A 17072-nucleotide genomic window follows, 5' to 3' on the forward strand; every position below is an offset into this window, starting at 1 on the left:
AGGGATAACTAAGAAGTAGGATCACTCAAACGTTTCCAGAATTTCAGAAGAATTTTTTTAAAAAACTTTATTGGATGTGTACAACACCCCCAGCAGTGGGGTGGGAGTCGGGGGCACCAGAAAGGCTTGGGAATATGAACAAAAGATACAAATCCTCAACCACAGAAACAATTATATCCAGTCACCTCCCCCCACCCCCCCAATCTCTTGGGGAGAATGAACCCAAGGCCAACAAAGATGCTGAGAGTTCTGGGCCCTTTCCACCTCCTTCAATGGTGTCAACAGATTCTTTTGGAGTTGGTGCTGGAAACACGGAAATGGGATTCCCACTGCCCCACGGTGAGTAAATAAATGCTGGGGCTAGGAAGTCGCCAACCTACAGGACGGACCTGGTATCCTGGGAGTAGTGAGCCACCACCTGGGATAGCCACGGAGAGGGAGGAGGGGGAGGAAGGGGAGAGGGAGGAAGAAGGAGGGGAGGAGGAAGAAGAGGAGTTCTTCCTGCCTTCAGTGAGAAAGTGGGGTTGGTCTTACCCTCTGCCACCTCCCCCTGCCCCCCACCTCCCAACCCCGGGAGCCCGCTGAAGCCCCGCCCTCTGTGGCTCCCTCGGGCCCTCCAGGCAGGGGCCCCTCCTCCAAAGGACCCCTGTGCTCAAGGCCGCACATCTCGATGGTGCTGGACAGCAATCTGATGAAAGAATTACTTGAGCTCTCACGGCCTCCTTGAGAGCCTGTCTTTTCAAAGAGCTTTCTGGGTCATTTACATGACCTCTGCCCTCTGGCCCACTTCCCTGAAAAGGCCCTTTTTCGCTGGGGCTTCTGCAAACTCTACTTTTGAGCCCAGGGAGTCTCCTTCATTTAGCCCCTGGGGAGGGCAGTTCCATCGAAGGGTGGAGTGTGAGAATCTTCCCAGCGGTGACATTTGACGTGTTTAATAACCAGGGAGCAACATGCATCAACGCTGCCCCGGGAGGGCGTCCTGACCTTAGGTCTGCTGGACTCTAACCAGCACCGGGGTGCTGGGGGCAAAGCCATGCGGTGGGGGCCACCCAGAGCCACTCAGGGGAAGCAGGGAGTGGCCGCGGAGCACAGGTGTGTTTCCACATCTTAACAACAGGTCTGGCAACACCGGTCCCGTTGAAGGTCAGTCCTGGGTCTGCCCAGCCTTGTCCAGCCTCTGCCCTCCCACGGGGAATGGTGGCCGGGCCATCTCTTCCCTCTGAGAGGACACGTGCCCTGGGTGGGAGCTGGGTCAGGAAACGGCCTGTGAGCAGAGCCAGCTGTGTGGAAGCCCGGGTGAACAGCATCTCAGGCCCTGGACCCACGGCGTGACCTTGCAGGGCCAGGCCGCCTCTGCCTGCCCTTCCCCTGGGCCTCCTAGCAGCTATTTTCGTCCAGCCTACAGCCTTGGCTGTCCCAGCAGTCTGGGCTCCGGGAGCCGGATGCAAAGCAGGCAGCACGAACGTCTGGTTCTTAATCCCAAGAGGATTCCTCTCCGGGCGCCATCACGTGGGAACAGGGCTGTTCACACCGTGCGCCCAGCAGGGACCACACGCCTGGAGGATGGTGACAGCGCAGGGCAGAGAGCTGGGTTCTCTGCTCAGTGCTGGCTCCGGTCTGAGCGCGCTGTCCCAGGCCTGGTGGTCAGGGTCATGGAGCCTCACTGCCACCAGGAAACCTCCCAGCTGTGTGCGGGGAACTGCTGGTCAGCTGGCGGGAGGGTGTCTGCAGCTGGAAGAGGGCAGCAGCAGGCCCTGCGGGGCTCCCGGCCGTGGCTGCGGTGGACAGCAGGCCATGGCCGCGGTGGACAGCAGCTCTGTCCTGTGGTTTGCTGTGCTGGGTGGGCAGGAGAGGTGGGCAGGGCAGACACTGGGTTCCAGCCCCTGGGGCCTGGGCAGGCTGCAGCCAGTCAGTCACTGCTCCTGGTTGAGGTCTGATCTCTCTTGGGAAGCAGCCAGCCTCAGTCCACTGTGCTTTTTAGGTCAAAGCTCTGTTCCCAGAGCCGAGATTCATGCCTGCTGCCCCTGTGTCCCGGGGCAGGAGAGGGGTCTGGGCGCAGCTCTTACTAGTAGGTCTTCCGGAACTCATCTGTCCAGGTCAGAAGTGAGAGCAAGCCCCTGAGATGAGGAGAGCTGCAGGAGAGCCGGTGGGAAAGCTGGGAGGAGCCGTTAGGAGGGGATAAGGGTCCAGGGAGCAGGGGGCCTCTGGTGGGTGAAGATGCCGCCGGCACTCATGAGCCAGTCCAGGGGGCAGGGCTGAAAAGGCAGGGCCACTTTCAGCTCCTGGAAAAGAATTCTCCTCACTCAGTGGGAGGGCAGCTTAGAAAGCCCCCACCTCCGTGATCTCGGGGGCCCAGGAGTGGCAGAGCACAGCCCCCGCGGGGGAAGAGGGCCTGGGGGCCGGGACACTGGCATAAGCAGGGGACCTCCCGACAGCAGGGGCCGTGGGGGGAGAAGATGGCAGGAGGGGTGCCATGTGGCTGCTCCTGGCTACCCTGCCGCTGGGGGCCATGGGCAGGGGGACAGCTGGCCTCTCCAGAGGGCGGACCCTCCGGGCAGAGGGTGCCCCTCGACTGGGCAGCACATTCCTCCGGGCTGGCAGGAGGGTGCCAGCGGCTCTGCGCATGGGAGCGGTTCGGAGAGCTGGGGCGGGGTAAGTGAGAGAGGAGGCGCTGGGGAGGAGGGGGCCGGGCACTCTTCCTAGGATGGCAAGCTGGCTGTTGGGGGCCGACAGCCCTGCACAGCTGTGGAAGAAGGACCAGGGCCAGGCAGGGAATGCCAGGGGGCTGGCAGGGGTGGGGGAAGGCTCCATCTCGGCCGCATAGCTGTTGAGGTGGGAGAGAAGGCGAATCCGCACGGGGTCCGCCCGGCTGCTGGGTCCTTCCAGGACCCCCAGGTACCTGACGACCTCGGTGAGGCACTCCCGGAAACCAAGGCTCCGGAAGTCAACGGCCAGGGTCCGGGCATCAAAGAATCCTGCAAAGCGAGGCGTGATGAATGAGGGCGTGCCCAGAGGGAACAACCAGGAGCCAGGGGTCAGCCGGCCCAAGTTCTGGACCCGCCTTCCCCACTGGCTGCCTGTGTGCCCCCGGGCCCCTCACCTCTCTGAGCCCCGGTCTCTCCACCTGTAAAGTGGGAAACATCCCTACTGGGGGACAGGGGCTGGGTTGTGAGCATCGGATGAGTTCACTAAACTATGAAGCGTTACAAAATGTAAAGTATTGTTTCAGCACAATTTGTGATTAATAATACGAAGAAGAAACTGCGACCAAGAAAGTAGAGACTTGCAGAGGTGAAAGGGCTGTGCGCGTGGAGCGTAGGCCAGCCCCGCCTGCTGATGTGGGCAGGCGCTGGGAGACCCCTTGGAGAAGGCCGTGAGTACAGTGTGGCAGGAAGCCTGAGGCCTGTGGAGGCCACTTCACAAGCTGCCTGACCATGGACAAGTCTCTTAATCTCTCTATGCCTCAATTTCCTTAGCTGTAAAATGGGCATGTAACAGTACCTGATGCATTGACTTGTGAGGGTAAAATGAAATGAAATGGTGCACAGCCCGGCCAGCGCGGCTCAGTGGTTGAGCATCGGCCTACGAACCAGAAGGTCAGGTTTGATTCCGGTCAGGGCACATGCCCAGGTTGCGGGCTTCATCCCCACTGTGAGGCATGCAGGAGGCAGCTGATCAAAGATTCTCTCTCATCACTGATGTTTCTATCTCTCTCTCCCTCTCCCTTCCTCTCTGAAATCAATAAAAATAAAAAATGATGAAAAAGGCTCTAACTGGTTTGGCTCAGTGGATTTTAGAGCGTCGGCCTGCGAACTGAAGGGTCCCAGGTTCGATTCTGGTCAAGGGCATGTACCTTGGTTGCGAGCACATCCCCAGTGGAGGGTGTGCAGGAGGCAGCTGATCAATGTCTCTCTCTCATTGATGTTTCTAGCTCTCTATCCCTCTCCCTTCCTCTCTGTAAAAAAATCAATAAAAAAATATTTTAAAAAAATAATGAAAAAGAAATGGTGCACAGGAATGCTCAGCAAGGTAAACGCTAGCCACCATGTACAGGCTGCTTGCCAACCAGCCCCAAGGCCGTCTGGAAAGTGACTCCACTTGGCCCTCAGCGGCTGCCCTCAGGCTGGGCACCCTGTCTTGGCTGATTTCACTGAGGAATGGTCAGAAGGACTGCCCACCGCCTCTCCACACCTGCCCTTCTCTCCACACCACCTTCTGGGCAGACTCAGAACAGCCTCCGTGTGAGCAACGGCCTCAGGACTATAGCAGCAAACATCTGGTCCCTGGTTCACAGCCAAGGCCCCCGCAGAGGGGCAGCTGGGCCGGAGCCGATGTTTGCAGTCAGGTCTCCTTGGGAGTGAGTGCACCAGTTCTGCTGTATACTTAGCTGTGGTGACCATGAGTAGTCCCTTCGCCTTCTGTGTTCACTGTGTGTTTGTTTTTAATGTTTTTTTAATTGATTTTTAGAGAGAGAAAAGGAAAGAGAGAGAGGAAGGGAGGGAGAGAGAAAAAGATACATAAAAACACAGATGAGAGAGAAATATGGATCACCTGCCTCCTGCATGCTCCTACTGGGGATCGAGCCCAAAACTCGGGCATGTGCCGGATTGGGAATCAAACCGGTGACCTCCTGGTGCACGGGTTGACTCTCAATCACTGAGCCACACCGGCCGCGCTTCACTGTTCTTTCTACTAGCGTTTTCTGAGTTCTTACTTAGCACTTAATTTGCATTTTTAAAGTTAATTTTCATAACCCCCCCTTTTTTTAACAATTGATTTTAAATAGAGGGAGGGGGGGGGGAAGAGAGAAGAAGAAGGGCACAGAAACCCTTTTATTATTCTCATTTTAGAGATGAGGAAACTGAGGAATAGAGAAGTTAAATCATTATCCAAGGACATAAAGCTAGTAACAGTAGAGCGAGGATTCCAATCCAAAGCCAGCGCTCCCCACCACAATCCCCGTCTTCCCATTAGGCCTTAGCCAGAAGGTGGGGGTGACAGCAGCCCCACCCACGAGGTTTCTGTGAGAACCAAGTGAGGTAACATTAGTGAAAGCATCTGAAACGATAAAATGCTGCCCCGGGATTAGTCACTATTTGTCTTTAGTTGGAGAACCACAAATGCAGCTTGAACTCTCTCCCCACTGGCTGATCAGTGACACAAGTTTCCACTGTTGGCCGTGCTTTCCTGTGGCAGTTCTCCGAGTGACCACCTGCATGGGGGTCATCGGCCGTGCTTCCGGATCTTGCAAATTCCCGAACTCCAGTCCAGACCTACTGCCTCAGAATCTCTGGGGTGAGACCCACGACCCTGCCTGCCCCCAGGCGACACTGCCCCCCACTGAGAGGACTGGTTGGGCCACTTAAAACGCAACCGTCCCTTCCACAGGGAGTAAGCTAAGGTTTCAGGGCTTAGGTCTGTGTGGCCAGGTCCGTGGAGCTTTCAAGGCTTCCCAATTGTGAAGTCACAAAAATACCCAGAGAGGCTCCAGGTAAACAAAATTTCTGTTTGTCCAGAAGTCTTTTTTTTTTATAAATAATTTTTAAAATATATTTTATCGATTTTGTACAGAGAGGAAGGGAGAGGGATAGAGAGTTAGAAACATCGGTGAGAGAGAAACATCAATCAGCTGCCTCCTGCACACCCCCTACTGGGGATGTGCCCGCAACCAAGGTACATGCCCTTGACCGGAATCGAACCTGGGACCCTTCAGTCTGCAGGCCGATGCTCTATCACTGAGCCAAACCAGTTAGGGCTGTCCAGAAGTCTTTTTAAAGCTACAGGCCCATGACTGTATTGTAACAGACTAGTTCAGAATAACAGAAGGAGTTACACGCGTGTTCTGCTACAATCCCGAGACTGAGCTTCAGCGGTGAGCCTGACGTATGAGCCAGCACTGCCGAGGACACAGCAGCCCAGGGAGCTAGACCAGCGGGAGGCACACCGGGGAACCATCCGTGGCTGAAACTCTCTGGCCGGGTGCTCCCACTGGGACCCCAGGGAGAAGGAGCTCGCTCAGGCTGATGCTTAACGAGGCCCGGGCGGGGGGGGGGGGGGGGGGGGTTCAGTAGGAACAGTCTGTTGGGGAAGGAGTGGAGCTGAGGAAAGCGCTGGGACAAACGGAGACGCTGAGAGTGGAGAGAGAGGTGCCAGAAAAAGAGACAAGCTTTGCGAATGTTCCACCTGGATCTGCTTCAGCTTCTCCACGGACGTGAGCTCCAGGAGGGCAGGGGCCACATCTGCTTGCTCATTGGTGTATCCCCAGGGCCCAACCCCGAGACACTGGCTGTAAATGACCCCGGAGGAGCAGCGCATCAGTACCTGTCCCACCAGTCGCGTGGAGCATTTTCAAGTGATCCACCGTCATCTGCAGGACCTCGGCTTTCTCCAGCTTGGAGGAGCCCTGTGTGTACAGACACAGAGGAGTGTTTCCCTTCCTCGCTCTAAAAATCAGTTTTAAAAAACATCTAGCGCCCAGCTCCCCTGCACAGAGTCATCGGCACCCACGGTGTCCGCTTCCCCATCTTCCTCCCACTCCATCACTGCCTGCCATTGGGCCTCTGCTTCGGCCGAGGTCTTCGAATCTAATCGATTCTCTTCAGTTCTCCTGCTGGCGCACTTGCCCTCTGCACGGCTGACCATGCGTTCTGAAACCTCTGCTCCCTTGACTTCCATGGCACCCCTTTTCCTTGGTTCTCCTTTCACCAGGCCTCTTGGTCTGCCTGTCCCTGAAAACCGTGGTGTCCCCAGTGGGGGTTGGCTCACTGTTCTCACTCTGCACACTCTCCGCAGAGGATCTTGTCTGCCTGGCTCCATACACCAGCACCAGAATGCCGCTCCTGAACCGCCCCCCCCCCCCCCCACCACCACCTCCTAGGCCAGCCGCGGGCCGGATCCGGCCCTTTTGAAATGAATAAAACTATTGAAAAAAAAGACCGTACCCTTTTATGTAATGATGTTTACTTTGAATTTATATTAGTTCCCACAAACACTCCATCCATGCTTTTGTTCCGGTCCTCCGGTCCAGTTTAAGAACCCACTGTGGCCCTCGAGTCAAAAAGTTTGCCCACCCCTGGGGACCTAGGCCCTCTCTCTGGGGACCCACGTTCCTACTCACCCCACCCAAGGGCTAGCTTATCATCTTACCCCCAAGAGTACTCCTCCTCTATTCTCCCTCGGGAAATGTTCTGTAAGCCTCCAGCATCACCTGGTCTCCCAGGCGGAACCTGAGGGCCAGACTCCGCATGGGAGTGCCTTGAAGGCAGGTATCAGGTCTAGCTCATAACTGGGCTTGTGAAGGTTTTAGCGAACGCCAGTGGGATGACTGACTTGTTCTCACCAGCAGAAGAGAACACACATGGCCCATGACCGGCCTTTGGAGCACAGGTGAGAGTCTTTGAGGCTGCCTGACTTCCACTGCCATCCTCCACCCCGACATGGTCAGTGTCAGAGTGCTCCCTCCCTGAGCAGCCTGTTTCGCTCTCAGATAGCTTCGGAAAAGTCAGTAGGGTAGAGGGTTAGGGCACTTTAGAGTCACAGAGTTCTGTGTTCCAGTTCTGCTCTGCTATTTACTAGCTGTGTGACCTGGTGTAGGTTACTTCACCTCTCTGTGCTTCCGTTTCCTTAGCTGTGCAATGGGCATAATAATCCCTACTCTTCAGGATCATTTTGAGGATTCAATTCAATGGGATGTTGGACATAAACATGGGATGTTGCCCAGTGCAGATGCACAGCTGCATCTTGGGGGGAAAGGGGGGCTGGGATAAGATGGCCCATAACACCGGAGATACCTCTGTAAGTATATATTTCCATTCCCCTTATCTCTGGCCAGTGACAGATATGAGCAAATGACATCACAGAACTGCGGGCAGCTGTTAACAATAAGGGATGCCCTGATACAGGAACCTTCTCTGCCACTCACACAGATCTCCTACAGCACAATCAGCAGCGTCACATACCTGCTTCTCGAAGGCGGTGGGGACCAAGCGCCGCAGTTCAGAAAGGCTGCTGTTGATGCGGTCTCGACGCCGCTTCTCTATGATCTGAAAAACGACGACGAGAGTTTACACGCAGGCACGTCACAGATCAACATGCCTTGATGGACATTCACTCATGTTTTCCTTCACAATACTTTTGTGGGGGAGATAAATCTATTCTTACTTCATGGAGGGGGAAACTGAGGCTCAGAGAGGGGCAGTGACTTGTTTAAGGTCACAGCAAGGAATGCAAAGTTGGGAGAACTCAGCTCTCTTGTCTTGATCTGAAGGGGGATATGCTAAACGGTTAACCACTGGTACAGCACCAACCAATCAGAACAGGGACACACCCCAGCGCCAGAGCGGCCCTGGAGACCCCTGCTGGGCCAGGAGGCCTGAGGGGCCTTGGGCATGGCCTTTCTTCTCCAGCCATGAAGGTTTTCATTCACTCCATCTCAGTCTCATCTCACAAAGTGGCAGCAGAGTACTGATGGCAGGGCAGAAACTATGACCCCGATTTTACAAATCAAGAAAATGGGCTGGCCCTAGCTGGTTTGGCTCAGTGGGAAGTGTCGGCCTGAGGACTGAAGGGTCCCAGTTCAATTCTGGCCAAGGGCACGTACCTGGGTTGCAAGCTCGATCCCTGGCCCTGGCCAGGGCACGTGCGGGAGGCAACCAATTGATATGTCTCTCTCGCACTGATGTTTCTCTCTCTGTCTCTCCCCCTCCCTTCCACTCTTTTTGGAAATCAATGGAAAACTATCCTCAGATGAGGATTAACAACAACAACGAGAGAAAATGAGGGCTGGATGGAAGCGGTTTGAGTGAGGCTGTCTGGTTAGTGAGTGGCAGGGCTGGTGCCCAGTGCAGATGCACAGCTGCATCTTGGGGGGAAAGGGGGGCTGGGATAAGATGGCCCACAGCAAGCAGGGGCATCGCCTTCTTTTGTCCCCCTCACTTACCCTCAGCACACAGAGAAAAAATTAAAGTTCTGGGTTCAGAGAGAAGAAGAGTAAGGCTGGGATGGATAATATTGGCTAATTGTGTGCCATGTATTGCTCTGAGTGTGTCACATTAATTCCCTTAATCTTCAAAACAACACTTGGAGTCCTAGCTGGTTTGGCTCAATGGATAGAGCATCGGCCCTCGGACTGAAAGGTCTGGGTTCGATTCTGGTCAAGGGCATGTATCTTGGTTGCAGGCTCAATCCCAGGCTCTGGTCAGGGCATGTGAGGGAGGCAAACAATCGATGTCTCCCTCTCACACCCATGTTTCTCTCTCGGTCTCTTCCCCCTCCCTTCCATTCTCTCTAAAAAATTCAATGGAAAAATATCCTCGGGTGAGAATTAACAACAGAAATCCCCAACACTTTCGGGTAGGTGCCGTTATTATGTCAGGTACACAGTTGATGAAGTGAGGCACAAAGAGGTGAAGTGTCCTGCCCAAGGTCACCCGCTAGCCACTTGCAGAGCCAGGATTTGAACTCAGGCCGTCTAGCTCGAGGTGATGTTCCTGACCAGGTCTCTGGAGGCTAGGCCCCTGGGGACCCAGCGTAAACCTCTAGCCAGACACTCACCCCTCTGCGTTTCTTCCGGGCTTGCATCTGCGAAGGGCTGGGGGTGGACAGCGGCCTGGCCATCTGGCTGGAGAGGAAGAGAAAGGCACATTTTTCAGAGCTGGAGGACCATCTCCCTGGCCTGGGGTGACCTCGTGGGCACGCACAGCCCCCTGCTGGGCGTCTGAGGTCTCCCAAGCTGGGAGGAAGCAGGGGGCAGGCGTGGGAGGGGACGCATTCTCTCCTTCTCCCCAGGGCCCATTCCTCCTGGGTCAAGTCCTTCCCTGCTCTGGGTTAACTGCCCCAGGGCGGCGGGGTGGGGGGCGGCGGGGGGAGATGTCTGGTGGGGGGCGGTGGCGGGGGGAGGAGGTGTGTGCTCGGTTCTCGCCCCGGCGGGCGGGCGGCGGGGCAAGCTCCTCTCTCCTCTCTCCCGCTGCTGGAGGGCGGGCATCGGAACCACGGGCAGCCACTCCGGCTGCTGCAACCCGATACCCGGGCGGGGCGGGCGAGGGCAAGGGCCAGCGGCGGCCAGCGGGTTGGGTTTCAGAGGGAGCCGCTGGGAACGAGCGTGGAAAGAGCAGATGCCGCCGCTTCCCACGGGCCGGCGCGCCGGCTGCCCGCCCTCCGCCCAGGCTGCAGCTGCCGCCACCGCCCACGCAGCGCGGCTGGGGGCGCGGGTGCGGCATGTGGGTCACAGGCCACGCTCGGACTCTCGGGACGCTGCTCGGCCTCCCCAGAAGCCCCCAGACCGGCATCACTTCGCCCCTCTCCCCGCCCCCCTCCGAAGGCCCAGCCAAAGGAGGGATGTTTGCTCGCATCCCAGGAGTTTCCATCACAGGGAAGGGGCCGAAATCCTCCCCAGCCCAACTGCTCGCCCTCCTAACGGTCTCCTGCTTCAGCGGCCTCTCCGAATGCAGGGCATTCGCTAGGCGGCACTGAGGCCATTCATCTGGCCAGCACCCAGAGGTGCGGTCCAGGCCCCACCCTCCAGACCCTCAGCTTCATGAAGAGAACCTTAGACAAGGTGACTCCTGCCATGTCAAATGCAAAATGCCACCCATCTGAACAGGAACCATGAGCTTGCCTCCACCTCTCACTCGTCCCCTTCTCCCTGGGTTCCCGCCTCAGTGAAGCCACCCTGTATTCCCTTTCTGCAAGGGGGACACCTGGCCACCGTCTTTGATTCCCCCTCGGTCCTTATCCCACCTCCTCAAAACCTAAAATACATCCACATCTGCCCTGCTCATCTCCCCTGCAGCTCTGAGGACCGAGCCCCATCAGCTTTCATCCAACAACTGCAGGGTCTACTGCTGGGCCCTGCTGCGCCCCACCTGCTACCCTCTACAAGCAGGCAGAGCGATCATTTAAATGCAAATCTGACCTTGTCTTAAAACTCCTCAAGGGTTTCCCCAAGCTTTCAGGACCCAGACCACCATCTTTCAGGTGGCCCAGCGGGGCCCTGCCACCTTCTAGACCAGTGATGGCGAACCTATGACGCTCATTTTTTTTTGGTTGATTTTTCTTTGTTAAGTGGCATTTAAATATATAAAATAAATATCAAAAAGATACATCTTTGTTTTACTATGGTTGCAAATATCAAAAAATTTCTATATGTGACACGGCACCAGAGTTAAGTTAGGGTTTTTCAAAATGCTGACACGCTGAGCTCAAAAGGTTTGCCATCACTGTCCTAGACTCACCCCTTTTTGCTCTCTGTGTTCCAGCCTGTGAATGTACTAACTCCTTCCTGTGGTTACACGGACTGTTCTCCTAGCCTATAGCATTCTCTACCCACCACCGCTCCTTGCCCCCAAGCTCCAGCCCTGTTGCCTGATAATATATACCACCCTCAGGTCTCAACTCAAATGTCACCTTCCTAGGGAAGCCTTTTCTTTTCTAAATCCTCACCCAAGTGAGGTTATTTTTTCCATTGATTTTTAGAGAGAATTGGAGGGAGGAGGAGGGTGGAGAGAAAGAGAAGGGAGAGAGAGAGAGAGAACAGAGAGACAAACATCACATGAGAGAAACACATGGATTGGTTGCCTCCCACACTCACCCTGACCAGGCCAGGGATTAAACCTGCAACTGAGGCACATGCACTTGACTGGGAATTGAACCCGAGACCCTTTGGTCTGAGGGCCGATGCTCTAACCACTGAGCAATGGGCCAGGGCATGGGGAAGCCTTTTCTGGGGTCCCCCTCCTACTAGGTACTCATCCCCTACTCTACATTCCCCGGTATCCTGCATTCACAGCAGTTATGACCCTTTGTTGTTTTACATGATTGTTTGGTTAATGTCTGTCTCTCTAACAAGTCTGAAAGCTCCATGAGGTCATGACCCATGTCTGTCTCATTCACTATTGTAGCCCCATCCTCAGTGAGTGCTTGGAACATGGCAGAGCTCATGGCTGAGCTCCCTCCTGTCCTCATCTTTGGCATCACTGTCGTAGGCCTTTGTGGAATGGGGGCATCTGAGGCTCACCAGGAAGGTCCCAGTCCCCATGATTACTCCTTTGATGTCCGAGGTTGGGTAATTTTCATCATCGGCTCGAAGAGAGAAGGTTGCAGGGAGAGACCAGACCAACATTCGTCAGATCCTGCTGCTACGCTCTGGCTTTGTGCAGCCACATCTGGAAAAGGATAGCTCCATCCACACATCTGGACAAGAAGGTCTGGTAAGAGACCAGTGAAAGCTCCTGGGAGGGATGGCCCAGCAAGCCAGGTTCAGGGAACAGATGGCCAGACCCTGAGCTCTGCAGGGCAGCTTGTTTACAGAGCTTCACTGCGGACAAGCCCCGAGAGCCAAGGTATCTAAGAAACACAGCCTTTGTCCCCCCAGGCTGGATAAGGCATCGCTAGGGGTATTGGGTTTGCTTTACTCACGTCACTGCCTCTGAGCCTGATCCCTCCTCAGGGACCATCTGTTGGAGGCTGACGCACCCCTTTCAGGGCAGGTGGCTCTGCCCTCCCTTTTCCCAGTCCCCTGGCCCCTCGTTCTCTGCAGTCTTATCCCACTCCCACAGCTAACAGGCAAACCTCACTTCACAGCTTCCCTGGCATCACTAGGTACATACTCGCCCTGTGAGCCTAACGCAGCCCCATTTTACAGAGGGGCATGCTGAGGCTCAGCCGCTGAGGCAGTTTGCAGCCGACGCAGCTGCTGAGGAGCAAAGCCAGCATGGGAGGCCATGTCTTCTGGCTCCAAATCCAGCATTGTTTTCCCTCTTAATTCCCATTTCCTGTATGTCTGAATAGCCCTCCAGTCCCCTTATCCTTAAAGTTCCCAAGGGCTCAGTGTGTGCTCATTTCCAGGCTGTGATCTGGCCCTGACACTGACAGGGAGGAGGTTTGAGAGCTTCTTGGCTGAGAGTCTGAAAAGAAGGCAGATTGTCACGGACCCAGAGAAGATATGTTGACCACCACGATCTGCTCCATGGCCCTCGAGTGGCCCCTAGCCAGAATCCTGGGGTGGGGACAGTTTTCTAGGTGGTCTGGCTGCCAGTCCTGGCCACCCTCAGTGCTCACCCTCAGTTTCCCCTTGGGAGCACCCCTGTGGAGCCCTTGTAGATAATCCCACTCATTTTGCATCAGCCAAAGGCAGAATGACAATGTCCTCAACGAAGGGATTCCAGACAGCACTGAGCCCACTGGTAAAATGAGGAAACTCCAAGAGGGGAAGGGATCTGCTCCAAGCCACACAGCAAATTAGAAGAAATTTCAAGTTTCTTGCCTTTTAATCCAGTGCTCTTACCAGTGCACCCCATATAGTCATTGTCACAACTTGTAAAATTCATAGCCAGTACTTTTTGTTCTAGATAGCATGTCCACAACTACTTGTCTTATTTATTGCACAATAGCCCTGGGAGTTAAGTATTACTGAGGCCAATTCATTTCATATTTAGGAAAAACCAACATTGGATAGATGGAGTGACAGAGACACAGAGAGTTAAGAATCAAGGCCAGTAAGTCCAGTCTTCAGACTTCCAGTCTCTTCGTTAGACTACGGCCTCATGAACTTGTACCCTCCAACCCCTTAGCGAGCACCATTAATTGGAAGTTACCTTGCGCCAAAGCAGGGAGACATGCTTTGGGTTCGTTGCTTTGTCAACGCCTCACCCTGTGAGGTAGGTATTAGCATCCCCATTTTGTAAGGGAGAAAACGGAGGTTCAGAGATGCCCAAGTGAATGGTGGTGGGAGTCGAACTCAGGTCCATCTGACTTCAAAGTCCACTATGTGCCTTAAAACACATGAAGGAACAACCCTCAGACCCTGACCCAGTGCCTGACAGGGGGCAGGTGCTCATTAAATGTTTGCAGGAGGGGAAGGGAGAGGCTCTGTCCCAGCATGTGTCAGGGGGCTGGGTTCAGAGAGGAGCTCTGTGAGTGATTCCCACGGCTGAGGCAGGATACCACCACCAGGCAGATGCCCACAGTGACAAGGAACACACTCTGCTCTTTACTCTCACATCTCTGAGGGGGGGGGGGGGCGGGGTGCGCCCTGCCTCTGACCCCCAGGGAGGCTGGCTGCCCCAGTTCCCTAGCCCTTGCCACTGTTTATCTGGCTGTCTTTGTACATGAAGCTCTTCTTCTCTGAGAGTTCCCTGAGGGCAGCGGCTGGGAGGATACATCTGGGCCCCTCCGCGCCCAGCCTAGGGTCTGGGCCACAGCAGGCATGTTCAGTGATCCCTGAATTGAAGCATTGATGTCTGCTGGGGGGAGGGCTCTTTGGTGAGCGCTACAAAGAGGGGTCTATAAGTCAGCTCTGCCAGATGTCCAACTGCTTTCTCTCCTCTGATGGGGTCTGCTCCTCTAAGAATGGAGACAGTCTCTCAAGGGCTCTAGCTGAAAGGACAAAATGCTGCGAAGGAAAAGACTGCCCGCTGATCCTGTAGCAGCCCAATGCCACCCCCTTCAGGAAGCCCTCCCTGCTGCCTTTGGTTATAAGTGACCTCCACCTTGTTTGGGTGACTTCACAGCCCCAGTCTGTCCCTCTGTCCATCGTCCATGCTGTCCATGGTTTTTGTGTGACCTGGAAGGTCACTGGCCAAGCTGCAAGTTCTTAAAAGACAGAAGCCAGCTCTGATCAGCCTAGCTCTCTGGTATCTATTTCGTGCCTCTGATTCATGAAGACCCAATGACACTGAATTTGAGAACCGCCCCCCCCCCATCACTACCACGTGGTGCTAGGCTCGTCCCCCGCACCCAGCAGGCACAGACTCAGAGAATTACTTGTCTAAAGAGTAGGTTTTGCCCGGCTGGTATGGTCCAGTGGTTGCGCATTGATGGTCATGGTTCGGTTCCCAGTTAGGGCACAAGCCCAGGTTTCTGGCTCGATCCCCAGTAGGGGGCATGCAGGAGGCAGCCGATCAATGATTCTCTCTTATCATTGATGTTTTTATCTCTCTCTCCCTTTCTCTCTGAAACCAATAAAAATATATATACTTTTAAAAAGCAGGGGTTTTTTTTGTTTTGTTTTGCTAAACAACTTAAAAAGGCTATTAAGTTGCATGGAAAATTGTTATATATGCCAAAACGCAATGTACAGGATGCAAGGGCAATATCTATTGCCTTACCTCCAATTATAAGCTATAAATAATTGCAAGCTGGTGGCATTTTTAAAAAGCTGGTGACATTTTACTAGGATTTGTGATTGAGGCAGGATCCCCTAGTCTCAGAAACTGGAGATCATTGAACCTATGAAATGCCCTCAAAAAAATCCCTAAGAATAAAATGAACACCCTCCCCGCTTCCAATTCTGTTCTAGAGAGTCAGATCTGGGAGAGCCCTTCTGTCCTCCCTATTTCACTGCTGAGGCAACAGGCGCACAACGGGAAAGCAATGGCCCAAAGTCACATGGTGAGTTAGTGGCAGATTTGGGCTGGGACCCGGGCCTGCAGGCGCCCAGTCAGCCCTTGTTGCTCTTTCAGGTTCTGGGTATCATGTGTTGGGTTCCTGACACTAATTAATCGTTTGCTTGGGGCTAGGTCGTGTGCTAAGCTTGGCATATACTATCTCATTTGATTTTCCCAATATTCCCATGAGAATGGGTCTATTATTTATACCTATTTTATTTTTAATCCTCACCTGAGGACACACTTAGAGGACGAGAGAGAGAGAGAGAGAGAGAGGAGAGAGAGGAGAGAGAGGAGAGGAGAGGAGAGGAGAGGAGAGGAGAGGAGAGGAGAGGAGAGGAGAGGAGAGGAGAGAAGAGAAGGAAACGTAGATCAGTTGCCTTCCCTACATGCCCCTACTGGGGGGTCAACCTTGCAACCCAGGTATTTTCCCTGACGGGAATGGAACCACCAAGCTTTTGTGCACAGGACGACCCTCAAGCAACTGCACCACTCGGGCCGGGCTATACCCACTTACAGATGAGGAAACCGAAGCTTGGGCTGTTCACAGAACTGCGAAGTAGCAGAACTGTCCGACTACATACATGTGCAGTTTGTTCTACAGGTTTGAAGCAGGTCCGAATAGTTACCAAGAGCAGACAGACCGTGGCAGTGGGTGGTGCAATAGAAAGGGCGCTGGGATTGGGGCCGTGGCCCGTGCCCTGACCATGGGCAAGCCAGCTCTGGCTTTCTTCAATCAAAACCGTAGTCGAAATCCAATTTGCTCAAAGGACAGACATCTTTTCCCCCTAGACGTACTATATGAAAAGTGCACCCAAATTAGGGTCAAATTGGGACCGGACGGCTGTGCTGCACCGTGGGTCCTGGACAGGGGGTGTGCCAGCAGTCTACGAGGGTTTTCCCTATGTGCCAGCAGTCTACGAGGGTTTTCCCTAAGCGCCTCCTCGCCAACAGCCTCACCTGGGCACCTCGACAGAAAGAGACCGCTCATTGGACGGCCATCAGGCCCGCGAGCTGAACCTGTCTGCATCCGAGCATCCCCAGCCCTAATGGCCGAGGGCAGCACCCGCACCCCACCCTCCACCCCCGCACACACCTGCGGGCCCGCGCCCACGCCTGCGCCTCGGGAGACCGCGGCCGCAGCGAGGACCGTCTCCGCGCCCGCGGGGCCCGCAGCGCGCTCGGCCCGGCCGGCCCTTACCTGAGCTCCGCCTCGCGGCCCACGTCGATGGGGCCGTCGGACTCGCCGTCGGAGCCGCTGGGCTGCCGGGGCCGCTTCATGGTGAGTGCCGGCTGCCGGGGCTCCGCCGGGCGCGTCGGCTCCGGCCGGGAAGTCGGCCCCGCCCCGGCCCCGCCCCGCGGGCGCCGCCGCCGCCCTTTCCCAGGGCCCTTCTCTGCGCCGCGGCCCGGCGGCCGGCGCCCCTCGCCCCCGCGGTGACGCGCCGGCCCAGCCGTGGGAAGGCCCCGGGCGGTCGCCGCCCCCACCGACGGCGGGAGGTCCGGCTCCGCTCCGCCGCCTCGGCCGCGGCGCGCTGGGTGGCCTTTGGCAGGTGCCCCGGAGGCCTCCCGGGAAGCCGGGGGTCCCCGTCTGTCCCCAGTTTGGCCCGGGCGCTGCGGGTCTGGGGAGGCGCCGCTCCGCGGTGATGCCCCAGGTTGACCCCACCGGCTCCGGCGGCGTTGGGGTTCTGG

General features: G+C 55.6%; 1 protein-coding gene across 1 annotated transcript; it reads right to left on the reverse strand.

The window, feature by feature from the left end:
* Nucleotides 1–56: 56 nt before the first annotated feature.
* On the reverse strand, nt 57–16953 carry HEYL (hes related family bHLH transcription factor with YRPW motif like). Its single transcript, XM_059690057.1, has 5 exons — nt 16585–16953; nt 9553–9619; nt 7959–8042; nt 6322–6403; nt 57–2975 (listed from the first exon to the last, which is right to left on the reverse strand). Exons 1-5 carry the CDS (start codon nt 16662–16664, stop codon nt 2320–2322), a joined length of 969 nt encoding a protein of 322 aa, XP_059546040.1. The 5' UTR covers nt 16665–16953; the 3' UTR covers nt 57–2319.
* Nucleotides 16954–17072: the final 119 nt, after the last annotated feature.

Source organism: Myotis daubentonii, chromosome 3 (genome assembly GCF_963259705.1).
Source record: "Myotis daubentonii chromosome 3, mMyoDau2.1, whole genome shotgun sequence".
NCBI lineage: Eukaryota > Metazoa > Chordata > Mammalia > Chiroptera > Vespertilionidae > Myotis > Myotis daubentonii.